This window comes from Lissotriton vulgaris, unplaced genomic scaffold (assembly GCF_964263255.1).
Source record: "Lissotriton vulgaris unplaced genomic scaffold, aLisVul1.2 SCAFFOLD_2720, whole genome shotgun sequence".
NCBI lineage: Eukaryota > Metazoa > Chordata > Amphibia > Caudata > Salamandridae > Lissotriton > Lissotriton vulgaris.
In genome coordinates this window covers 176,169-202,516 of record NW_028251804.1, presented here as the reverse complement: position 1 = coordinate 202,516, position 26,348 = coordinate 176,169, and the positions used below count along the sequence as shown (strand labels likewise).

At 41.7% G+C, this 26,348-nt stretch overlaps 1 protein-coding gene across 1 annotated transcript in view; it reads right to left on the bottom strand.

Moving 5' to 3' along the window:
* The window catches only part of LOC147662762 (collagen alpha-1(XII) chain-like), a 185,659-nt gene that overhangs the window by 93,764 nt on the left and 65,547 nt on the right, over positions 1-26,348 (bottom strand). Inside the window, exon 4 of the mRNA XM_086950918.1 lies at positions 16,565-16,711. Coding sequence (XP_086807044.1) covers positions 16,565-16,711 — 147 coding nt within the window. The remainder of the gene's footprint in view (positions 1-16,564; positions 16,712-26,348) is intronic.

Sequence of the window (26,348 nt, the reverse complement as noted above, 5' to 3'; positions counted from 1 at the left end):
ACCTAAGTCCCACATCAATTCAATAGTATATATTATTCAAACGCACAGAGCCTATTGGGAATATAGGAACTTCACTACAGTATCTCATGTAGTTATCCTATGGTATCATTGTTTGAGTGTATGTAAAGATATCTCAGGTAGTGATCATATGGTATAATGGTTTGAGTGTATGTAAAGGTATTTCATGTAGTTATCCTATGGTATAATGCTTTGGGTGCATGTCAAGGTATCTCATGTAGTTATCCTATGGTATAATGCTTTGAGTGTATGTAAAGGTATCTCACAGAGCTATCCTATGATAGAATTGTTTGAGTGTGTGTAAAAATATCTTATGTAGTTATCCTAAAGTATAATGATTTGAGTGTATGTTAAGGTATCTCATGTAGTTATCCTAAGGTATAATGGTTTGAGTGTATGTAAAAGAATTGCATGTAGTTTTCCTATGGTATAATGGTTTGAATATATGTAAAGTTATCTCATGTAAGGTTTCTCATGCAATTATCCTATGGTATAATAGTTTGAATGTATGTTAAGGTATATCATGTAGTTACCCTGTTGTATAATGGTTTGAGTGTAGGTTAAGGTATCTCATGTAGCAATCCTATGGTATAATAGTTTGGGTGCATGTAAAGGTATCTCATGTAGGTATACTATGGAATGATGGTTTGAGTGTATGTAAAGGTATCTCATGTAGTTATCCTATCATACAATTAAGTCTAATATATTCAATAGAGACCTAGTCGACCTAAGTCCTACGTCAATTCAATAGCATATATTATTCCAATGCACAGAGCCTATTGGGAATTTAGGAACTTCACTACAGTATTTCATGTAGTTATCCTATGGTATCATTGTATGGGTGTATGTAAAGGTATCTCAAGTAATTATCCTATGGTATAATGGTTTGAGTGTATGTAAAGATATTTCATGTAGTTATTCTATGGTATAATGGTTTGAGTGTATGTAAAGGTATCTCATGTAGTTATCCTATGGTATCATTGTATGGGTGTATGTAAAGGTATCTCAAGTAAATATCCTATGGTATACTGGTTTGAGTGTATGTAAAGATATCTCATGCAGTTATCCTATAATAGAATTGTTTGAGTGTATGTTAAGGTATCTCATGTAGTTATCCTGTGGTATAATGGTTTGAGTGTATGTAATTGTACCTCATGTAGATATCCTATGGTATAATGCTTTGGGTGCATGTAAAGGTATCTCATGTAGTTATCCAATGGTATAAAAGTTTGTGTGTATGTCAATGTATCTCATGTAGTTATCCTATGGTATAATGCTTTGAGTATATGTAAAGGTATCTCACATAGTTATCCTATGATAGAATTGTTTGAGTGTATGTAAAAATATCTCATGTAGTTATCCTATGGTATAATGATTTGAGTGTATGTTAAGGTATCTCATGTAGTTATCCTAAGGGATAAGGGTTTGAGTGTATGTTAAGGTATCTCATGTAGTTATCCTATGGTATAACGGTTTGAGTGTATGTAAAAGTATCACATGTAGTTTTCCTATGGTATAATGGTTTGAATATATGTAAAGTTATCTCAGGTAGTTATCCTATAATTGAATTGTTTGAGTTTATGTTAAGGTATTTCATGTAACTATCCTATGGTATAATGGCTTGGGTGTATGTAAAGGTATCTCATGGATTAATCCTATGGTATAATGGTTTGAGTTTATGTAAAGGTATCTCATGTAGTTATCCTATGGTATAATGGTTTCGGTGTATGTAAAGGTATCTCATGTAGTTTTCATATAATAGAATTGTTTGAGTGTATGTTAAGGTATCTTATGTAGTTATCCTAAGGTATTATGATTTCAATGTTTGTAAAGGTACTTCATGTAGTTATCCTATGGTATAATGGTTTCAGTGTATGTAAAGGTATCTCACGTAGGTATCCTATGGTATAATGGTTTGAGTGTATGTTAAGGTATCTCACGTAGGTATCCTATGGTATAATGGTTTGAGTGTATGTAAAGGTATCTCATGCAGTTATTCTATGATAGAATTGTTTGTGTGTATGTTAAGGTATCTTATGTAGTTATCCTATGGTATAATAGTTTGAGTGTATGTAAAGGTGTCTCATGTATTTATCCTATGGTATAATGGTTTGAGTGCATGTAAAGGTATCTCTTGTAGTTATCCTATGGTATAACGATTTGAGTGTATGTAAAGGTATCTCATGTTGTTTTCTTATGATAGAATTGTTTGAGTGTATGTTAAGGTATCTCATGTAGTTTTCCAAAGGTATAAGGGTTTGAGTGTATGTAAAGGCATCTCATGTAGTTACCCTATGATGTAATGGTTTGAGTGTATTTTAAGGTATCTCATTTAGTTATCCTATGGCATAATGGTTTGAGTGCATGTATATGTCTCTCATCTAGTTATTCTATGGTATAATGGTTTGAGTGTACGTAAAGGTATCTCATGTAGTTATCCTATAATAGAATTGTTTGAGTGTATGTTAAGCTATCTCATGTAGTTATCCTGTGGTATAATGGTTTCAATGTATGCAAAGGTATCTCATGTAGCTATCCGATGGTATAATGGTGTGAGTGTATGTAAAGGTATCTCATGTAGTTATCCTATGATCGATTTGTTTGAGCGTATGTAAAGGTATGCAATGTAGTTATCCTGTGGTATAATGGTTTGAGTGTATGATAAGGTATCTCATGTAGTTATCCTATGGTATGATGGTTTGAGTGTATGTAAAGGTATCTCATGTTTTTATCCTATGGTATAATGGTTTGAGTGTATGTAAAGGTATCTCATGTAGTTATCCTACGGTATAATGGTTTCAGTGTATGTAAAGGTATCTCATGTAGTTATCCTAAGGTATAATGGTTTGAGTGTATGTTAAGGTATCTCATGTAATTATCCTATGATAGAATTGTTTGAGTGTATGTTAAGCTATCTCATGTAGTTATCCTGTGGTATAATGGTTTCAAAATTTGTAAAGGTATCTCATGTAGTTATCCTATGGTATAATGGTTTCAGTGTATGTAAAGGTATCTCACATAGGTATCCTATGGTATAATGGTTTGAGTGTATGTTAAGGTATCTCATGTAGTTATCCTATGGTATAATAGTTTGAGTGTATGTAAAGGTATCTCATGCTGTTATCCTATGATAGAATTGTTTGAGTGTATGTAAAGGTATCTCATGTATTTATCCTATGGTATAACGGTTTGGGTGTATGTATAGGTATCTCATGTATTTATCCTATGGTATAATGGTTTGAGTGTATGTAAAGGTATCTCATGTAGTTATCCTATGGTATAATGGTTTCAGTGTATGTAAAGGTATCTCATGTAGTTATCCTAATGTATAATGGTTTGAGTGTATGTTAAGGTATCTCATGTAATTATTCTATGATAGAATTGTTTGATGGTATGTTAAGCTATCTCATGTAGTTATCCTGTGGTATAATGGTTTCAATGTATGTAAAGGTATCTCATGTAGTTATCCTATGGTATAATGGTTTCAGTGTATGTAAAGGTATCTCACATAGGTATCCTATGGTATAATGGTTTGAGTGTATGGTAAGGTATCTCATATAGTTATCCTATGGTATAATAGTTTGAGTGTATGTAAAGGTATCTCATGTCGTTATCTTATGATAGAATTGTTTGAGTGTATGTAATGGTATTTTATGTAGTTATCCTATGGTATAATGGTTTGAGTGTATGTTAAGGTATCTCAAGTAGTTATCCTAAGGTATAAGGTTTTGAGTGTATGTAAAGGCATCTCATGTACTTATCCTATGATAGAATTCTTTCAGTGTATGTAATGGTATCTCATGTAGTTATCCTATGGTGTAATGGTTTGAGTGTATGTTAAGGTATCTCATGTAGTTATCCTAAGGTATAAGGGTTTGAGTCTATGTAAAGGTATCTCATGTAGTTATGCTATGATAGAATTGTTTGAGTGTATGTTAAGGTATCTCATGTATTTATCCAGTGGCATAATGGTTTGAGTGTATGTAAAAGTATCTCATGTAGTTATCCTGTGGTATAATGGTTTGAGTGTATGTAAAAGTATCTCATGTATTTATCCTGTGGTATAATGGTTTGAGTGTATGTAAAAGTATCTCATGTAGTTATCCTATGGTATAATGGTTTGAGTGTATGTTAAGGTATCCCATGTAGTTATCCTATGGTATAATGGTTTGAGTGTATGTTAAGGTATCCCATGTAGTAATCCTAAATTGTAATGGTTTGAGTGTATGTAAATGGATCTCATATAGTTATCCTATGATAGAATTGATTGAGTGTATGTTAAGGTATCTCATGGGATTATCCTATGGTATAATAGTTTGAGTGTATGTAAAGGTATCTCATGGGATTATCCTATACTATAATAGTTTGAGTGTATGTAAAGGTATCTCATGTATTTATCCTGTGGTATAATGGTTTGAGTGTATGTAAAAGTATCTCATGTAGTTATCCTATGGTATAATGGTTTGAGTGTATGTCAAGGTATCCCATGTAGTTATCCTATGGTATAATTGTTTGAGTGTATGTTAAGGTATCCCATGTAGTTATCCTAAATTATAATGGTTTGAGTGTATGTAAATGGATCTCATATAGTTATCCTATGATAGAATTGATTGAGTGTATGTTAAGGTATCTCATGGGATTATCCTATGGTATAATAGTTTGAGTGTATGTAAAGGTATCTCATGTAGTTATCCTATGATAGAATTGTTTGAGTGTATGTAAAGGTATCTCATGTAGTTATTCTATGATGGAATTGTTTGTGTGTATGTTAAGGTATCTCATGTAGTTATTCTATGATGGAATTGTTTGTGTGTATGTTAAGGTATCTCATGTAGTTATCCTATGGTATAATAGTTTGAGTGTATGTAAAGGTATCTCATGTATTTATCCTATGATATAATGGTTTATTTATTTATTTATTCAATTACAGTTTTCTATAGCGCGGACATGACCCATGGGTATCAGAGCGCTTAACATCATATGGTATGGGTTACAAATACAATGTATATACAGCAATAAGATCGTACAGACTTAATAATGGCTTTTTAGACCTAGTATCCAAAAGGCTGATATAGGGGTAAACAATAAAGGGACGGTATTCATTGAGACTTAATTTACAATGTTCTGAGGTAGTTTTTCTTTGGAGTTCAGTCAAATCCTATTCCCATATTGGGTATACGGTCATACAATCAAGTCTTCGGTAACGTTTGTCTTGTTATGGGAGGAACTTGCTCATTAGAAAGTTCTTGATTTCTTTCTTGAATGTTATAGTGTTTGTAATTTTTCTGATGTTTGCAGAAAGGGAGTTCCATATCCTGGGAGCTACGCCTGAGAATGTCCTCTCATATGTTTTTTTCTTCTTAAAGATAGGTGGTTTCAGGAGTAGATAATTGGCACTCCTGACAAGTCTGTTTCTTCCTGAGATTTCTATTTTGTGGGCTAGATATTTAGGTGTATAGTGATGAATCGCTTTATGGGTGATACATGCCATTTTCATCTGCACTCTGGCTATGTACGGTAATCAGTTTAAGGCCTTTAAGTGAGGCGAGATATGATCACATTTCCTTGACCCTGTAATGAGCCTTGACGCTGAATTGAGGCAAGCTTTTAGGGGTGCTGTAGAGATTTTAGGTAGGCCAGCAAGTGTGGTACACCCATATTCTATCCTAGAGACAACCAGTGATTGCACAGCTAGTTTCAAGTCTGTCTCCGATAAAAAGGATTTCATCTTCCTCAGATAGTTCAAGTGGAAATGGGCGTTTTTTGCCATAGATTAAATGCGTGTTTTCATATCAAGGTTCTCATCCGGTGTGATTCTGAGAGATTTTGCAGAGTCAACTAGAGTTGGGATGCAATTTAATGCTGTAATCATTTTGGACCATTCTTTCACTGAGGAATGATTTTATTGTAGTGTGATGAGTAAGAATTCTGTTTTTTTAGCGTTGAGCTTGAGATGATTGTTAGTTAACCATTTTAGCGATATTTTGAGGGCGTCATTCTTTGTGGTTATGTCTTCCAGGCTAGCAATCTTGATGTAAAGTTGCATGTCATCTGCATACATGTGGTAGGATATTTTCGAATTCCGCAGAATTTCTGTGAGAGGTTCGATGTATAAGTTAAACAGTGAAGGAGATAAGGTGGATCCATGCGGTACTCCGAGCGTGTTAGGGCATGTTGGCGATAGTGCTTGGTTTACTAGGAATCTCTGAATTCTGTTCTTTAAAAATGATTCAAACCATTTCAGTACCGTGCCAGAAATTCCCATCCAGTCGTGAAGTCTGTTCAGTAATTTTTCATCGTTAACTGTGTCAAATGCTGCTGACAAATCTAGGAGGATGAGTAGACAGGATTGATTGCGATCTAGAGCTTGAAGAGCATCATCGACAATGTGTAGGATTGCTGTTTCCGTGTTATGAATTTGCTCTGAATCCCGATTGACAGTCATCTAGCAATGAGAAGTTGTCGATATGTTTACTCAACTGATTCTGTACACATTTCTCTATGAGTTTAGGAAGAAAAGGGATGTTGGTCAATGGGCGATAGATGTTTGGATCTGTTGGGTCTACAGTGGTTTTTTTTTTATGATCAGGACTACCTGTCCAGTCTTCAGGCTTTCTGGCAGGCACCCCTGTGTGAGTGAGGCATTTATGATATCTGTCCATATTGGAATCATAGTATGGCTGATTTCTGTCATGCATTTCGATGGTAGTGGGTCGTTAAAATGGTTGTTGGGTTTCGTGGTCGCAAGTGTTTTAGCAATTTCCTTATTTATTTATTTATTTATTTGGTTTTATAGCGCTGGACTCGACCCCCAAAAGGGTATCTCCGCGCTTGGCTCGCTGTGGGTGCCTGAAACAATGCCTTTGGGACATGCAGACAGGACGCTATACCTCCCGGAAAAAATGTGTCTTAAGTGCTTTCCTAAAGGAAAGAAGATTGGTGTTTTGTCGCATGTCAATAGGGAGTGTGTTCCAGAGGGAAGCCCCTAAGTAAGAGAGTGCTCGGCCACCCTGCCTGACCTTCTTAATGAGGGGAATTTTTAGTAGAAATTGACTACTGGAGCGCAAAAGGCGTTCCAGTGTGTGAATTCGAAATTTCTGGGTCAAGTAATGAGGACCTGATCCAAAAAGGCTCCTATTTATAATGCAGCAAATCTTGAACTTGCTTCACTGGCGTACAGGCAACCAGTGAAGCTCTTCTAAGTGGGGCCTAGATGGTGTTCTCTAGGGGATAATAAGAACGAGTCTGGCCGCGGTGTTTTGGGCCACTTGAAGTCGGTTGAGTACATGTTCATTCGCAGAGATGAGGAGGCCATTGCAGTAATCCAACTGACTTATTACAAGGGCCTGGACTAGGGTCTTTCTATAGATATCTGATAGGAAGGGAAAAACCCTTCTTAGGAGACCAATTGTCCGGAAGCAGGATCTAGTCACCAGGTTCACGTGTTCTTTTAGAACCAGGTTCTGATCCAGTCGCACTCCCAGATTCTTGACTGATTGCTTTGGGCAAGGAATGGGTCCTAACTCCAAAGGCCACCAGTCTGGTGACCATAGGAGATTAGCTTTCCCAAAGAGCATGACTTCTGTCTTGCCCACATTGCACTGGAGGCAGTTGGAAGCCATCCAGTTGGATACCGCTCTCATGCCCTCAGCAAAGGAGTTCCTAATTTCTGGGGTAAGAGTCTGGAAGGGAAACAAGAGCTGGGTGTTGTCGGCATACAACACTGGGGTAAACCCATATGCTCTCACAATGTCAGCAAGGGGGGCCACATACACATTAAATAATGTGGGGCTTAGACATGAGCCCTGTGGAACCCCCTTGGTGAGCTCCCTGCAGATGGAACGATAGGAGCCCGAGCTGACACTTTGTGTATAGGCCTTTATATAGCGCACTACTTACCCGTAGGGTCCCAAGGCGCTTCGACCGCTGCAAAACCCTTCCTGGCTTCCCTGAGAGATGGTCCCTTAATGGGTATCTCCAGGGTGAGACCAGGCATCCCCGGCGGTCTGGTGGGGCCGTTAGTGAAGATGAGGCAAGCTAATGCCCAGAGTTGCCGAGTGTGATCGCTGATCAGAGTGGGTACCGAGGCGAGAAAATTATCGAGTCCGCTGACCCTGGTCCAGAAACCTGCCGCGCCGGGAATCGAACCCTGGTCCCGGGCCGTCCTCTGCTCTCGGGTCTGCCGCCTCTGACCAGTGAGCCACTACTTTGTGAGCGGCCGGTGAGGAAACTCTCCAGCCAGGACAGAGCTACACCTCCAATCCCCACTCTCTGCAAACGGCCGAGAAGAATCTCATGTGACACAGTGTCGAAGGCAGCAGACAGGTCTAACAGCACCAGAATCATGGAGCCTCCTCTATCTTGTGTCATCTTGATGTTATCTGCCACGGAGAGGAGCGTGGATCCGGTGCTGTGGTTGGGTCTGAACCCAGATTGAGAATGGTCCAGACCCCGTGCAGCCTCGATGAATTTTGACACATGAGTTTTCACATGCTTCTCGGCCAGTTTGCTTAGGAATGGTAATAGGGAGATGGGGCGTAGGTTGGACAATTCTGTCCATGGCAGGGCCGTGTTTTTAGGGATGGGATTTACTACCGCATTTTTCCAGTCTTGAGGAATTTGTCCCTCTTTAAGAGAGAGATTGATGAACGTTTGTATCATAGGGCACAATAGATTGCCTATTAAGGCCGTTGTTTTAGCTGGAATGAAGTCTAACGGGGAGCCAGTTTTGATGTTACTTATCAGGGACAGAATTTCTGTTTGACTGGTTTCAGGAAAACCAGTCAGCCTAGTTTGATTCGGAAGGTGTCAGAGTGCATTTAGTGCTAACCCTAGAGCTCTTGGCCATTGTAATCTTTCGGTAAATGGCATCTATTTTATTTTCGAAGAAAAGGGAAATGTTATTGCATAAGGGATTGGGAGAACTCATCAGGACTCTCAATGGCCAAGGGCTTCACAAAGGTCTGTAAGATCCTGAACAGCTCTCTAGAGGAGTTCCCTGCTTCTGCTAGCTGTGATGTTAAACAGTTCTTTTTAGCTAGCTTGATGTTTTAATAGTAGGAAGTTAAGGCTTCTGAGTGTTTTTTCCGACTTTCTTCAGTGTGGGTCTTTCTCCATACTTTTTCCAATTTCCTACAACCCTGCTTTTCTAATCTCAGCTGTTCCGTGTACCATACCTCCTGCTTTGATGTCGGATATTATTTCATAAGTTTCAGCGGAGCTAGGAGGTTGACAGCTTCTTTAAGAGCTGTATTATATTTGGAAAGAGTTGACTCCGCATTGTCTGTTGCTGTAATAAGCGGTTCTTTCCATACTTTCTGGATCTCTTCTAGAATAACCCTATACCATTGTCAGTGCCATATCGGGGGGGCGGATACATTTTTAACAGGTTTTTCTAATCCAGGGAGGGTAAATTCAACCAGGCAATGGTCTGACCAGTTAACTCGAGTCGGAGAGCGGCTACATATCGTGGACCATTAGAAAAAACTTAGATCTAAAGTGTGGCCTCCTATATGAGTAGATCCATTATTTTGTAACTGAAATCCTAAGAGGGAAAGGTCAGAGAGCAGGGACAGAGTTTCAGGGGGGTCGGGGATGTCAACATGAAAATTAAAATCGCCTAATAGGAGAAAGTTTTCTTTAGCTTTAAGATGTTGTGCTAATAGTTCTGTTAGAGATAGGGTAAATCCACTACTTGGCCCAGGCGGACGATAAATCAGAGCTCCTTTCCAATTTTCTTTAGAGCCTGACTTTATCTTAAATATCATCACTTCTATCGATGGGCAGCAACTCTGTTCGATTATGGAGACTTTCAGATCTTCTTTATATATTATGGCTATTCCGCCTCCGGTTTTAATTATGCGGTCGAGCCTTAGGATTTTATATCCTACCGGAATTCCTAATGTTATTGCCGGGGTGGTATGCGGTTTTAACCAAGTTTCTGTTAAGAAACAAATTTCAGGACTAATTGCGTTTATAAGATCCCATATCTCAAGGTAGTGTTTGGCCAGTGAGCGTACATTGAGAGGAAAACTTTTCCAGCCCTTAAACGCTGGTGTTTTCCTAACCGCGCATCCAATGGAAATGTCGGTATGAGATGCTTGAAATCTACACTGTATGCATGAAAAGGGCCCTTCCGGGCATGGCCATTGATCACGAGCAGAACCCACCACCCTCAGTGGTCTAATAATTTGAAAGTGTTCCAGTGTGCTTTGTTTTTAGTCGACTTGTTTGCATAATTCGGGTCAGATAGTGCTGGAGGCGTGTTGTCTTTAATGTTATCTTCGGCAGTCCTAAATTCTTCTTCCAACTTATTGGCTTTGTTAATGAAGAAGGTAGAAAATTAATTGCAACTTAGTTGTGTTTTAGTGACCTCTTGGACAGATTTTGCCAGCTTGTTGGATTGTTGTTTTATGATTTCGAATAATTTACGTGGCCTGTTTTTGGCGTTATCCAATTCTGTTCGGATAAATTCCTTTTTTGTGTTGATGATTTTCTTATTATATTCATTTCTGGTTTTTCTAAGTGATTTCAGTGTAGGGGAGGAAGGGTGTTGTCTCCATTTTCTTTCTCCTCTTCTCAAATTACGTCTTTCTTCATTCAATATTCCATTGAACCATGGATTTTTTTTTTCTGTAACTCTTTTTAAATATGGTGGCATTGACTATTTCCGTTACTGTGGTGTTGTAGTGGTTCGTTAGATCGTTCACATCTTTCAAGTTTTCAGCTGGGTTTAAGTCTCTCTTGCAAATTTCAGCTAGCAGATCCAAATTTGAGTCCCTGGTATCTCTAATCCATCTTTTCATTTTGGTAGTTTGAGTTGTTTTTATTTTCTCCCGTGAAGGTATTTGGAAGGTTATAGCGTGGTGATCTGACCAGTCGCACTATTCAATGGAGAGGGTTACGATGTCCTTGTTCTTGGAGATAATCCAGTCCAGTGTAGCTCATTTCGAGTGAGTAGGTTAAAGACAAGCTTGGGATAGTTTTAGATCATTTAAAAATTCTTTAAAGGCGTTGACCTGTTTGTCGTTGTTGTCATTCCAACGAAGATTGAAATCACCTAAGAATATATTATTAATGTCGGAGTTGGCGTTAGCAGTGATGATCTCCATCAGTTGGTCAATGAAGTTCATATTGTTTCCTGGAGGTTGATATAGGGCATGTAGATTGCAGATCTGTTTGTTTGCCGCTCTTATGTTGAGCCCTAGGTATTCGCATGATTCGAGGGGGTCAGATTGATATTGGCCAACTTCTAGAGTCGATCTATGGATACAGGCAATACCTCCCCTGTCTTTATCTGCCTGTCTAGTTTTGATATGTTGTAGTGCGGTGGTACCAGAAGGCCCAGGACTGGCGATGAGGATTCAGATAACCAGGTTTCAGTCAGGATTGTTATGTCTATTTCTTGTTTTCTGATGATGTCTGCTATGTCCAAAGCATGTTTCGCCGCAGATCGACAGTTGAGTAACAGACATTTTAGAGATTTCTCCGTTCTGGTTGAGGTCATGTTTAACGGTTCCGTGGTTATTTGGATTTGTTGTAGGTTGTTGAGGTTTGATTTCCTTTCCTTCCTTGTGGATGTTCTGTTAGTGTCTATCACTACTCTTTTGATTTCCTGTGCTCTCATGGGGTCTGATGATTTATATTCCTGGAGTAGTGCTGTTATGTATTCTTCGGTTACATTATTTTGGTTCCTATCTGGTCTGTTTTGTCTGTCTGTCAAAGGTAGAGATCTCATGTTGTTTATCCCTATGGATGTATTTACTAGCTCTCTGATGAGTTTTACTTCATTCTGTGTATTCATTGTGATATCATAAAGTTTTTCTATCCCTATCATGGAGCTTTGTATATCCTTTGTTAGATTGCTGATTAGTGCTTGGGTCTCGCATATATTTCTCATGACCTTGGGTGCCATAGTATGAATAATTTTTCCTAAATTCCCATTTTCACTGTTTCTGTTCCTGAGTTTCCGTTTAGAGTACTGTATCATTGGTTTTTTGATATTTCCCTTCGGTCGATTATTATCTCTCTCATTGGTTTCTGGGTTAGTCGTTCTATCATGTTTTGTTGAGCCACAGTTATAACTGTTAATATTTATGATTTGTGTTCTCTCTGATTTATTCTCGATTAACAAATTTTCTATTTCGTCTATGGCTCTAGGTTGAGGGACTGGATCCCGTGGGTTATTCGATGGGGTGTTGGTTTGTCTTGTTTCCTGTTGTTCTCTGGTTGGAGTAATGTTTATAGTGTTGGTGTCGGCTGAGCTTGGTTTGTCTGTTGGCGTATTCTGGACTTGTCCCAGCCAAGTGTCTCTTATTTGTTTCGGGTCCATTTGGACTTTGATTAGGCTACTGCTTATAGGGTTATTGTTAGCTGAGAAAGGGTTGTCCGTTGACCGATTCTGGCGTGAAAATACCTAGCGTCTTTTCTTTGTGTGGCTTGCTCCGGTTCCTGGTGGTCTCTAGTTGTTGAGCTGCTTGTAGAGAGAGTGTCGGGAGGGATGGGGTTGTCTTCTGATCTACTCTGGTGAAGGGGTGGCTTCATGTTCTACACATTTCTTTTTAGGGTATTGAAGATGTTCTCAAATTTTTCCAGATCGTCGTTAGAGGCTTGGATCAATACTATTCCATTCTTAAAGATGGTTATGCAAATGTCCGCTCTGAGTTTAGGTGATACCCTGGTCATGAATTTTGTTCCATGTGGGATGTTGGTAGTGGCTTTAATGTGTAGCAGGTTTGTAAAGGTATTGCGCCATTTAGCCCTTCTTCTGGTGAAGAAAATCATATCTTTTAAAATGATCCCTTTAACCAAACAAAAGGAAGTGTCAGAGATCAATGTGTCAGGGTTTCTCCTCATGAGGTTATGCTTACATTTTTTGGCTGCATTTTTGGAGAGATATGAAGGGTATAGTATGTTGTAAGCATTCTTGCCTATTTGTTCCAGGTAATTGTCTTCCATCTTGTGATATGTGTTGGCGTTGTAGAATAAGGCTGCCTTTTTCCTAGTAGTATTGTAATTCTCTTAGCATTAATTACTAATGGTAATTATCACACTTCTATCACGAATTATAGCAATAAAATTATCTTTAGTAATTGTAAAAGATTAATTTTATAGTTTCCTCTTCCATGTAGATTCTTCTGTATTCCACTAGAAATGGCTCTCCTTATATAATTGATTAACTAGCATTAGTTGTGAACTTATGGTGTTAAAATGGCCTTTCCAAGATGTCTGCCGTTTTAGTCGACCTTCTCTGGGATGAATACTTTCTCTCTTTCTACTCTTAGAATTGTCTTCTTTCACTTTTCATCCTCTGTTTAGGATTTGGAATAGGGTCCTTTCTAGCTGTCCAATAATTCGTTGGTCCTCTTTCTATTGTACCTGCCTCCGAGTAGTTGCCATTTAGTAGTGCTCTCTCTTTAATCAGCAAGAGCTACCTATCCTTTCCTAAGGATGGTAATCAAGTTGTCCTGAGGGGCCGCCATTTTAAAGTCAGGTGCGCCGCTTCGAAAATTATTTCCTTCAATCTCACTATCCTTTAGTAGTATTGATAGATCTTCTTTCAGCCCCCGCTTGCGTTATTTTAGGGGGTGCAGGGTCCCTTTGAGTTCTTCCCAAGTGCTTCACATTCACCCATGCCTCCTTGCCGTCCCTCACCTCCGTTCAGTGCCGCGCCGGTGAACAGCGCATTCTCCTCTCTTCGTTCCGCTTTATCGTTGACGCGGAGGAGATCTAGGGGCTGTAGCAGTATTCCCAAGGGGGGCGCCGAGCATCCAGGGGCAGCGTGGCAATCTGCTCATCTGTGTACGTCGATGGATACGTTGATGCGAGGCTATCGGTCATGCCGGGATGAAACGTTTTGTAGTCGCCTTCCCGTGTCCTCCGGTGCCCTCAGCAGTCGATAGTCACCTTCCCTTGTCCTCCGATGGCCTCAGCATTCGATGATCGTGGCAGTCTCAAAGTCCGGTTAGGAGCTGTCGCGCTGGACTTCAGTGTCTTCCTACCAGGGTAGGTCGTGGTAACTTTATTTTTCTATTCCTTGCTTCAGTTGTTATTCCGCTGTTATCTAAATGTCCTTGAGGGGTGGGGGGTTTAATCGGGATTTAAACTATATTAAGTTATCCCGAACCCGAGGAGCTCTCGTATTGAGCTCCTATGATGCAGCCATCTTGTTGAATATCTTGATGTAAAGGTATCTCTTGTAGTTATCCTATGGTATAACAGTTTGAGGGTATGTAAAGGTATCTCATGTTGTTATCTTATGATATAATCGTTTGAGTGTATGTTAAGGTATCTTATGTAGTTATCCTATGGTATAATGGTTTGAGTGTATGTTAAGGTATCTCATGTAGTTATCCTGTGGTATAAGGGTTTGAGTGTATGTAAAGTTATCTCATGTAGTTATCCTATGATAGAATTCTTTGAGTGTATGTAATGGTATCTCATGTAGTTATCCTATGGTATAATGGTTTGAGTGTATGTTAAGGTATCTCATGTAGTTATCCTAAGGTATACGGGTTTGAGTCTATGTAAAGGTATTTCATGTAGTTATGCTATGATAGAATTGTTTGAGTGTATATTAAGGTATCTCATGCATTTATCATGTGGCATAAGGGTTTGAGTGTTTGTAAAGTTATCTCATGTATTTATCCTATGGTATAATGGTTTAAGTGTATGTAAAGGTATCTCATGTAGTTATCCTATGGTATAATGGATTGAGTGTATGTAAAAGTATCTCATCTGGTACACAGACAAAATATCGGTTTTTAAATATCGATATACAAAAATATCGAAGTTTCAATATCGATGGGACAAAATATCGAAGGTAAGTAATATCGACAGTCTTAATATCAATATTAGTATGATATCAGTAATATCGAAGTTGTAAATATCGATGTCAATAATATCGAAATTAATAACTTCGATGTTACTAATATCAATTTTTAAATAAATGTAGTGTATATTATATTGTATTTATTATGTTTTATTATTTATTTTTAATGTAATTTAATTAAATATTGTATTTTACTACTGTAGCGGGTTGTGGGTTTATAGGGGAATAGGGTGGGAAGTAATTTAATTATGTTAAATTAATTATTAATTAGTAGGAATTATTAATTCATTAATTGATAAATCATTTTTAATTATTTTTAATTAATTGATTCATTGATAAATATTTTCTGTAGCGGCTTATGGGTTTATAGGGGAATAGGGTGGGAAGTAATTTAATATTATTTAATTAATGATATATGTTTGTACATATTTTAATTAATAATTAATTGGTAATTAATTTCTATTAATTAGTTAATTAATTAATATAATTGTGTACATATTTATAATTATTAATTAGTTGGTAATTAATTAATATTAATTATTTATTTCCATTAATTATAGTAATTTTTTTTATATATAATTTATTGTTAGTCTTAATTAATTAATTGGGAAAAATAATATTAATTATTAAATTAAATTAATTACAGCAAATGTGCTAATATATTTACTTTATTGTTATTGTTAATTAATAATTAATTGGTAATTAAATAATATTAATTAATTTTGGGTAAAGGAGTATTTTTAGGGTTCTGGATCAGTTTTCAGTTCATGGGTAAAGGGGTATTTTTAGGGTTCAGGGTCAGTTTTCAGTTTTTGGGTAAAGGGGTATTTTTAGGTTTCAGGGTCAGTTTTGGGTTTTTGGGGTACAGGGATATTTTTAGGGTTCAGGGTCAGTTTTGGGTTTTTGGGGTACAGGCGTACAGGGTAAAAACAAAAAAATATTACATTAAATCAAATAAATTACATGAAAAAAATTACAATTACATTAAATTATTAAGTGTTTTATTTATTTTAAATGTATATGTATTAGTTTTAATTTTGTTTTAATATTTTTATTTAATATTTGTAAAATTATATGTATTTTAAAATTATTTTTACATTATTATTAATACATTTTAAAAAACGATATTTTTGATTCCGATATTTTTGTACTACGATATTATTTTTTCGATATTTTTGTACTTACCTTAATGAAGATAGGATTCCGATATTTTTGCTGTCGATATTTTTGCTCCGATATTTTTGCATTTCGATATTCTGTCTGTCGATATTATGTCAGACATTCATCTCATCCAGTTATCCTATGGTATAATGGTTTGAGTGTATGTAAAGGTATCTCATGTAGTTATCCTATGGTATGGATCCAGCCCTCTTGGACCTACATTGGATATCTCTGAGTCAGGGGTTTACAGTGTTTCACCATTAGATATTCATGGTTTCTGTTATGCCATGTTATCAGTTTTCTAATCAGTTGGAATATTTCCCTTTCTTTATTACTTTTTTTATTTGCCATCTAACTCACATTTCTCTGAGATCTTTTGTTCTGGACATTTCTCTCATTTCAATGGGTTTTTTGATATATAAAAGGCAGGCGACCTAGCAAGAAAATATATCTAAACCTAATAACACTCCTGTGAGGGGGCTTAAAGTTTAATTTCTGGTACTATATTTTTTAATTCAACAAACAATTTAACATTTTGAAATAAAGTCAACTTACCTGCACGGAAACATAGTGTCTGTCTCAGGTAGGGGGATAAACCCATCCAGGAAGAGGAATCTTCAGTTCCAGGCTTGTGTCTTACACAGGTGTGGTCCTGTCCACCGGGTCCTCCTTGTTTGTTATGCTGGTCACACTGGGTCACTGCTAGAGGGGAAAAAGGAGAGGGACTGATTTAAAGCAGAAGAGACCGAGAGTGACCGAGAGAAAGAGAGAAGAAATTAGAGGGCTTGGAAGAAAGAGAGCTACAGGCAGAGAGAGATAAAGAGAAAAGAAAAGAGAGTAAAAGAAAAGTGAAAGCAAGAGGGCCATAGGGGAAAGCTGAGAATAGAGAGAGAGAGAGAGCGAGAGAGAGAGAGAGAGAGAGAGACAAAGAGCGAGAGAGAGAGAGAAAGAGACAAAGAGTTGAGAGAAAGACTAGGAGAACATGAACGACACAGAGCAAGAGAAAGGGCAGACAGGGAGTGATAAGGGAGAATGAGTGAAATTCAGATAGAGTGAAAGAAAGGGGTGAAATAGAAGAAGCAAGAGAAAGAGGGATACAGGTAGATCAAGAAATAGAGAGATAGAGGCGGAAGAGAGTGAGAGCAAAACTGTAAAATATTAATCTTTTAGTATTATTCCATTATAAATTACATTCTTCATAAATGCTTTTTTAAATCAGCCCTAAAGTGTTTTTTGAATCCTGGCTATATTGTCCACAGGCACAAGGTTGAAGGGAAAGGAAAGAGAAAAGAAGAGAGAAGAAGAAAAAAGAAGAGAGAAGAAGAAACTTTGGAGAGAAAGAAGACGAGAGTGGAGGAGAACCAGAGGCAGAATGAGAGAAAAAAAGAAGCTAGAAAGACCGAAAGAGATAGAGAAAGAGAGGCTGAGGTAGAGATAGATAGAAGGAGGATGAAGAGTGAGAGAGATGGAGGAATCAAGAGAGAGATAAAGAGAGAGGGAAATAGACAGGAAGAGTGAAGGAGGCCGGGACATCATTCAAGACCAGCAATGTGGCTACAATTTTAGAAAACTTTCATTGACAAAGAGGGGACGAGATGCAATGTCCACACCTCACACCGCGACAGCGAAGCAGATAGAAATATATTCCAGTTTTTGCTTGTGTATAAGTTGATATATTATGGGGTTATTCATATTGACCCTATTATTATATTGAGAATAGAGATGTCCTGTTGCCGTGCATCTTTGCCATAAGACACTTCTTCGGCTACAACACCTCTCTTCATCTGGGCTGAAAGTCCCTCTCAAAATACAGTACTGATTCACAAAGTTAACTTACACTTTTAAGTAGGTTTGAACTTTTGAGTACGTTACCTACTTTGTGGTATTCACAATCTGCACTTTTGTAATAACTTCCACTTTTGTAGTAACTTACACTTTTGTAGTATATCCAGCACTACTGATGGCCAACCACTGGTATTGCAACACCCTTCCATAGAAAATTAAATCCCATAGGAAAAAATATTTAATGAAATTAAATGATTTCAAATAGATACAAATATAATGAAATATACATTAATGTTAACATATATGGAATAGTGCATATTTGTTATTTAATTATATGATATTTAGGTTATTAAATACTGATCTATACTACTATTATAAAGGAAGAACTTTGAACCTTTGAGGCGGGTAAACTCGGGAACCACAGCGCCAATCCGCACACCCGATACATCGTTGTAATTGTCAGGGTGTGCAGATGCACATAGGCAATATAAATTAAAAAAATATAAGTTATTTAAAAAATTTACGAGAAAAAAAAGTAGTCCCATGGAAGTAGCGCCGGCCGCGACGTGCTTGCTGACATCAGGAGCGCGGGGAGGAGCGGCGTCCAGGAGCACGAGGAGGAGCGTCGGACATGAGCGCTGGGAGGAGCGGTGGACAGGCGGGGAAGAGCGGTGAGGAGTGGCAGACAGTCTGGGAGGAGCAGAGAGGAGCGGCGGACAGGCGGGGAGGAGCGGCGAGGAGCGGCTTACCTGTGAACTCAGGAGCGCGGGGAGGTGCGGCGGATGAGGTAAGGCTCCGGGGGACCCATGGACAATGTTGGAGCGGGCGGGGGCCCTGAAGCCAAGGTAGGGATGGGCTGCTACTCCAGGGGACCCACGGACAATGTCGGGGCGGGCGGGCATCGGGGCGGGTGGGGGCCGGGGCGGGCGGGAGCCCTGAAGCCTGATTGCTCCCGGACAAGGTCGGGACGGGCTGCTAGTATTTAAATACAAATTAAATAAATGAAAATATGTACCCACTTCCAGAAAACAACCTTAACTTTAAAAAGATTGCTTGCAAAGCTGGCATTTTCAGCTAATGAGATTAATGCACCAGCATTAACTGTCTCAGTACATATAAGCCATGCCCCCAGGATATATTTGAGCAGTACATGATCTAGTTCTTGAAGTTGGGGCGGGGTTACTGGAACTTCTTGACCCATAAAATGAACTCCTTAGCACAGCGCACCAATGGCAAGCCATCTACACCCGTCTGCAACCAGAATATGTCCAGAACAGCTACTTTGCTGGTAGGAAGGTAGGATCTGCTTTCATGGTCACCCCCACTTTTTGCTGGTGTTGCTCTGTTTTGTGAAGAGTCTGATTGGGATCCTGCCAATCAAGACACCAGCCACTGTGCGTCCTCCCTAAATTTGACAATGGTAAGTACTTTGGCACCTTCCCAGTTGGCTACTGGTGTACCCATGTAAGTCCCTAGTATATGGAACTGAGGTACCCAGGGCATAGGTGCACCCGGGGTCTCCCGTGGGCTGCAGCAAGCATTGTGACACCCATGGGAGTCCACTTAAACTGTGACTACAGGCCTGCCATTGCAGCCTGTGTACGTTTGTGCTAGAACCACTCACAACACTTTTCCTTATATCTGAGGTCAATGCACTAAAAACCTATGCCACCCCTAAAGCAGGCCATTCAGCCCTGAAGGGAGGGTGCTAGGTTATAAGTGTGAGGGTGCCCTGTATGAGCAGGACACCCCCTACAATCCCTGGAGTCTATTCTCCAGGCTTTGTAAGTGGGGTCCGCCATTTAATATACATAGTGAACATCAAGTCAAATACAAGATGACTAACTATATACTGGCTGCAACGAATCTGGTCATGTTTGGTATCAAACATGTTGGAATACTGCCCAACACCAATTCCAGTGTGGATGTAGAATCCCATGTACTGGGGCTCCACTTGGATGTCTCCCTGTATTCCTAGTACCAGCCTTTCAGGGTCTAACTGCAAGCTAGTGCTGCTGCCGGCCTCAGGCATGATTCTGCCCTCCAGCTGCTGAGCTGAGCTTGAGCAGGGAAAGGTAGAACAAAAGGTGTCCTGTCACAGAGAGGTGTGACCACCTCCTGTTGCAAGGATCCTGCTCATACACAGAACTGTGCACAGAGACCCAGGACATCAGTGAATTGTGGTGTACCAGAAACTCACCTCAGTACCTAGAAAAACCCCAACCAGCTAGCATCAGTGTCACATTAGCTCTTCGTCATATAGCAAAGTAACCAATGATTAGACAACCTAGAAAATGCGACTTAGAGCAAACTCAGGAATGGTGGGAAGTAAGAACACTCTTTCGTTATACTCTCATACCAGTCGACAACAGGAGTAAATTAGAGACAAGGGTAAGGTTAAATTATTTATTTTAACAACGTGATCTCAGTTGCAGTATCTTAGCCAACATAAGCAGACATATGATTAGAAATATTATGGTCAGCATTGTTACAATTCCGTAAAATACAAAAGGAGAAATCATATTACAATGATTGTGCAAACGGGTCTTATAGTGCCTAGTTTTTACACCCTCCCTATATAGGAACTATGTTTATAAAACTAAAGAAGGTCTCTTAGGCTTGTTTGGGGACCCCATTACCTTTCCGCTCAGTAAGAGTAAATCACATCAGGATCAGCAAAAGCTCTCTGCACCCCTAGAACATAACATGCGTGCAAAGCAGGCCTTAGGCCACACAACACTCCCAGACAGGACTTAGTGTATTGGGCTGGGGATGGGGGGATTGCCAGCACCACCTGTCTGCTTTGAAGGGCACATTTGCCGCCCACCTTGCATACTCCAGTTTGAGCCAGTCCATGGAGCCATTGGCTCCTGCTCTGGCACAAGACTGGACAAAGGACATGGGAGTGTCCTCTCCTCTGTACAGCCCCTCCTCTGGGAGGGATCCCAGACACGTCCCAACCCTTTCCTTAGGGCATTTAAGGGCTTACCTGTGGGTGGCTCTTCATATTCGTCATGGGACAAGATTCAGATCTGAAACCACTTCAACTTCAGCCGTCTCGGCACCTTGGACTTCATTGGACTTCGCCTAGAACTGAGACTGCATCAAAGAAGACTCCTGCTGCTCCTGGTCTCGTCATCCTGCCAGTCTTCTGCTTTGTCTGTGCCCGTGCTTCATCCAGATTCTTCTCCAGGCCTGTGGGCATCAAAGACATCCAAAGTAATCTTTCTTGGAGTGAAGGAGTCACTCCCCCTCATCTGCAGGTACTGCAACAAAGCTGACAGGTCTGCTGCTCCTCCTGCTGGCCTCCGAAAGGCTCAGGAACACAGGTGGTGGTTCTGCAACTCCCTCGAGACCTGTACTGTCTTCGCAGCAAGTTTGAGGCCAATATCCCTGGTCGGAACCACTGGAAAAGAGCCCTGGTGCATCACATCAACTTGCCGTTGCCAAGGCTTGTTGACTCTGTCCTCCAGTGCTCTTCGAGCTACAAGAAGCTCCAACCTCCAGCATCTCTTCCTGAAAAGATCTTTGTCCTCACCACATTTTCTGCACCGTGGGCCTGCATCTTTGGTGAGCTGCTTGAGGTCCTCTTGCGACTCCTGTGCCTTCGGCCTGTGGGTCCTCTTGAGGGTCTTTCCTTTGGCTTCAGTGGGCTCTCCTGTTTGCTCAGGTCTGCTCCGAATCTCTTGCACCTGGTGAGTCCCTCGGACCTTGCTGACCCCAATGCTGCACCTTTTTCATTTACCATGTCTGTTGCTGCTGCCAAGGCTTGTGTTTCTAAATTTGTAATTTTTTTTTTATTACATTTCAGTTAAATGCACATAACAAAACAGTCTGAGTGGTGTGTGGTACAACTGATGGAGAAACTTAGGGGCCCTTTAGGATGTCGGGCGCATGGCGGTGGCGATCCGACTGACATCCTTGCCCGCCCGCCTCCCATTTCCCCGGCAATGTTACTATGGTGGGGGGGACTGCGGCGGACGGAAACTGCTTGTCCAGTTTAGTCGCCATGTGGTCTGGCTCCCGTGTCCTAGTAAGTGGTGACCAGCATGCACTGAAGCTGTAAAATCCTGTAAAAAGAAGAGGGCATTTCCCTGGTATTGGTTTTTCTGCCATTCTCTGGGCTGGCGCAACACCGCATCCCTGTCCCGGTAGTTTAGGAAGCGCGCAATAATGGGACGTGGAGGGGTGCCATGTGGAGGGCTTGCCATTAGGTATCTGTGTGCTCTCTCAACCACCATAATCCACAGGTTGTTCCTTCTAGATCTAGCTTTGAGATCTTCATTCTTGGTTTGAATCACCTCCAAAACCTTCTCCACATTCATCCATTTTTCTTAAGTGCTGCGGAGCGTGTCCTCCACTGTGGATATACGTTGCTCGGCCTTCATTATCCTGGACGACTGCTTGTCTAGTTTAGTCGCCATGTGGTCAATGTGTAGGTTGAGCGCATCAATTTCGGCATCTATAGATTGAAGGCTCTGCTGTATCACCACCATCGTGGAAGCCAACGCTGCAGATCCTTTGGACCGAACAACCTGCTTTGAATCCTACATCGCCTCTCCACTGGGTTTGGCCACCCTCTTGGCCTCAAATGTGAGGCAAGATTGCTGCTTGTCTGTTTTGCCCATGTTTCAATGATTAAGGCATCCAGTGGCCTGGCTGCATAGCAGTGAAGGAGTATCAGTGTCCTTGTCGGAGCGAGAATGCCCATCCATGTTACTGCACACACTCCAGGTCTCCGTGTAGTTTTGATGTTGTCCATGACGGCCAGCACACACAGTGTGCTTTAAAGATTTTGACTGAAATGAGCACAGGGTGGTCTTCGGTATTTTACTGCTGAGGTCAGCTCTCACTCTGCTGCTATATTGGCGTGTTACTCCGAGATGGCCACAGAGAGAGCCTTAGTCTGGGGTTATGTCACTGAAATGGGTTCCCTATTGGACTGTGGCTTGTGAAAGAAATAGGGGCGAGAACAAAATGGAGACTGTGTCACTCAAGGGGCCTCCCCTATTGTATGTCTATTTGCGAAAGGCCGGAGACCCCTGAGATAGCCCCGTTCCTTGCAAGTCGTTAATGTCTGTGCCACTCACGGTAGGCGTTCAGATATCCTTTTCTAAAATCCGTAGGCTCCGCATATATCTCCTTCAGCTAATGCAGGTGTATAGTTCTCACCATGTTTGAACTCACTTTCTCTGTGTGTATGAAAATAGGGTCTGCTTTCATGGTTACCCCCTCTCCCCTTCTGCTGGTGTTATACTGTTTTTCTGGCTAGTCTGAGTGGGATCCTGCTAATCAGGGCACCAGTCACTGTGCTTCCTCCCTAAATTGGCTATGGTACATTCCTAATTGGCTGCTGGGGTACCCTAGTAAGTACCTAGTATCTGGTACTAAGGTATCTAGGGCCTAGTACACCAGGGGTCCCCATGGGCTGCAGCATCTATTATGTCACCCATGAGGGACACTTCAAACTTAGACTACAGGCCTGCCATTGTAGCCTGTGTGAGTTGGTGCTTGCACCTCTCATGAAAGATATACCTATCCTTATATCTAACATCACTGCACTTGGAACCTCTAAGTCACCCCTTTAGTAGGCCCAAAGGCAGGGTGCTCGGTTCTAAGTGTGAGAGTGTCCCAGCATGAGCAGGACATCCCTGCAACCTTCACTCCAGTCCATTCTCCTGGGTTGTCCGTGCATCAGCCGTTACGATATATATCGTATATGTCATGTTTGGTATCACAAATGTTGGAATCATACGGTGTGGGAGGCATGATTCCATGCACTGTAAATCTCCTTCGGGGGCCCTCAGTGTTCCTGTAACCAGTCATCCAGAACCAGACAGCAAGCTAGGGCAGCTGCCGACCTGAGACTCGATTCTGGCCTCCTGCTGCTGAGCCAACCTCATGCAGGGAAAGGCAGACCAAGAGATATTATTATTATTATTATTATTACATTTCTTATATAGCGCCAGAATCGACCCCCGAAGGGGTATCTCCGCGCTTGCCTTGGGAACCCGTCCTGGTTTTTCCCTGTGAGATAGCCCCTAAAGGGCATCCCCAAGGTGAAAGCAAGGCATCCCGCCGCGGGGGGGGCCTGTCACAGTTAGGTGTGACCACCTCCCAGACGGGGTTTAGCGTATTGGGAAAGGGTGAGGAGGTCACCAGAGTCACTCAGACTGCTTGAGGGGTACACTTGGTGCCCTCTTTGCATGCTCCAGCTCAAACCAGTTCGGGGAACTGTTGCAACCTGTTCTGGTTTGAAACTGAACAAAGGACATGGGAGTATCTCCCCGCTGTCAAGCCAGTCCTTGGGAGGGACCCCTGAAACATCCTAACCTTTTGCTTAGTGTACTTAAGGGCTTACCTGAGGGTGGGTCCCTAGATTTGTCATGGGATTCGATTCAGATATAACTCTGTGTCCCCTTCAACCATCTGGCCATTCTAACTGAGTCGTACTGACCGCGTCGGACTGACCGCATCGAACTTCGCTTTGGGCACCAAGACTGTGACCGGAAAGACTCCTTCTACTCCAGATCTATTCGTTCTGCAAGCCCGCTGCACTGTCAGTGTCCGTGCTCCATACAGGTTCCATCCAGGGCCTATGGATATCCAAAGACCCCTGAAGGAATCTCCCTTGAAGTCTGACCTCCTCATGGTCTGTCCAGGGCAGATTCTTCCATAAAGGGCTTGGTCAACTCCTTATTTAACTTGTCACTCATGCAAGGAAACTATTTCAATGTCTGGAAGAAAGCACTAGTGGGGCCTTTACTCGAAAAGACAAGTGCAGGTCCATTAATGATGAGTGATGCAAAGTAGTTGCCTTCAGGCAAACTCAAGTAATTCGGAAATGTTAATGTTTGGAAACTTATCCCCTCTGGACATTCAAAGAATCAATCAATCAATCAATCATTGTACTTATAAAGCATGCTACTTACCCGTGAGGGTCTCATGGCGCTGGGGAGGTGAGGGGGTGCCGCTACTACTCGAAGAGCCAGGTCTTGAGGAGTCTTCTGAAGGAGAGCAGGTCTTGGGTCTGTCGTAGGTGGGTAGGGAGGGTGTTCCAAGTTTTGGCGGCAGGGAAGGAGAAGGATCTGCTGCCGGAGGTCATTCATTGGATGCGGGGGACAGTGGCGAGGGCGAGGCTGGCAGAGCGGACGCGGCGGGTGGGGGTGTAGAAGCTGAGTCTGCTGTTGAGGTAGGCTGGTCCGGTGTTGTGGAGTGCTTTGTGTGCGTAGGTGAGTATCTTGATGTGGCTGCAGCAAGAGACGTTGAGGATCAGTTGGGCGGAGGCGTTTTGGATGCGTTGCAGTCGTCGCAGGTGTTTGGACGGGATTCCTGCGTAAAGTGCGTTGCCGTAGTCCAATCTACTGCTGACGAGGGCTGTGTCACTGTTCTTTTTGTTTCAGTGGGAATCCACTTGTAGATCCTGCGGAGCATGCGGAGGGTGTTGTAGCAGGAGGAAGAGACGTGTTTACCTGCTTTGACATGGAGAGGGAGGAGTCGAGGTTGATTCCTAGGTTGCGTGCGTGGTCGGTGGGTGTCGGTGCTGTTCCCAGTGTGGTCGGCCACCAGGAGTCGTCCCAGGCTGAGGGGGTGGATCCGAGGATGAGGACCTCAGTCTTGTCCGAGTTCAGCTTCTGTCGGCTGCCTCTCATCCATTCGGCGACGGCCTTCATTCCCTCGTGGAGGCTGGTTTTGGCGGTGTGCAGGTCCTTGGTGAGGGTGAGGGAGGGAGAGAATGAGCTGGGTGTCGTCGGCGTAGGAGATGATATTGAGGTCGTGCTGGCGGGCTTTGTGAGCGAGGGGGCAGTGTAGACGTTAAACATCGTCAGGCTGAGGCATGAGGCCTGGTGTACGCCGCAGATGATATTGGTGGCTTCGGAGTGGAAGTGGGGAAGTCGGACGTCCTGGGTTCTGCCGGAGAGGAAGGATGTGGTCCAGTCCAGGGCATTCTCTTGGATTCTGGCTTCTTGGAGGCGTGTCTTTAGTGTGCGGTGGAAGACCGTGTCAAAGGCGGCTGATAGGTCCAGGAGGATGAGGGCTGATGTTTCGCCATTTCCTAGTTGGATCCTGATGTCGTCTGTGGCGGCGATGAGGACTGTCTCGTGCTGTGGTTTTGTCAGAATCTGGACTGGGATGGGTCTAGTATGTCGTTGTCCTCGAGGTGGCGTGTCAGTTGTGTGTTGACGATTTTCTCAATAACATTCGCCGGGAACGGAAGCAGGGAGATGGGCCGGAAATTCTTGAGGTCCTTGGGGTTCGCCTTGGGCTTCTTGAGAAGGGCGTGCTTCCAGCTTTCCGGGAATGTAGCTGTCTCAAAGGAGATGTTGATTACTTTCCGTAGTTGGGGTGCGATGGCTGCGTCTGCTTTGTTGAATATGTGGTGCGGGCAGGGGTCTGACGGTGATCCTGAGTGGATGGAGTTCATGATCTTCCGTGTTTCGTCGTTGTTGACATTGGTCCAGGAGGTCAGGTGGATGATGCGGGTGGTGTTCATAGGGGGGGTGGAGTCTGACGTTGTCGGGGTGGTCATGGTGGTGTTGAAGCTGTCATGGAT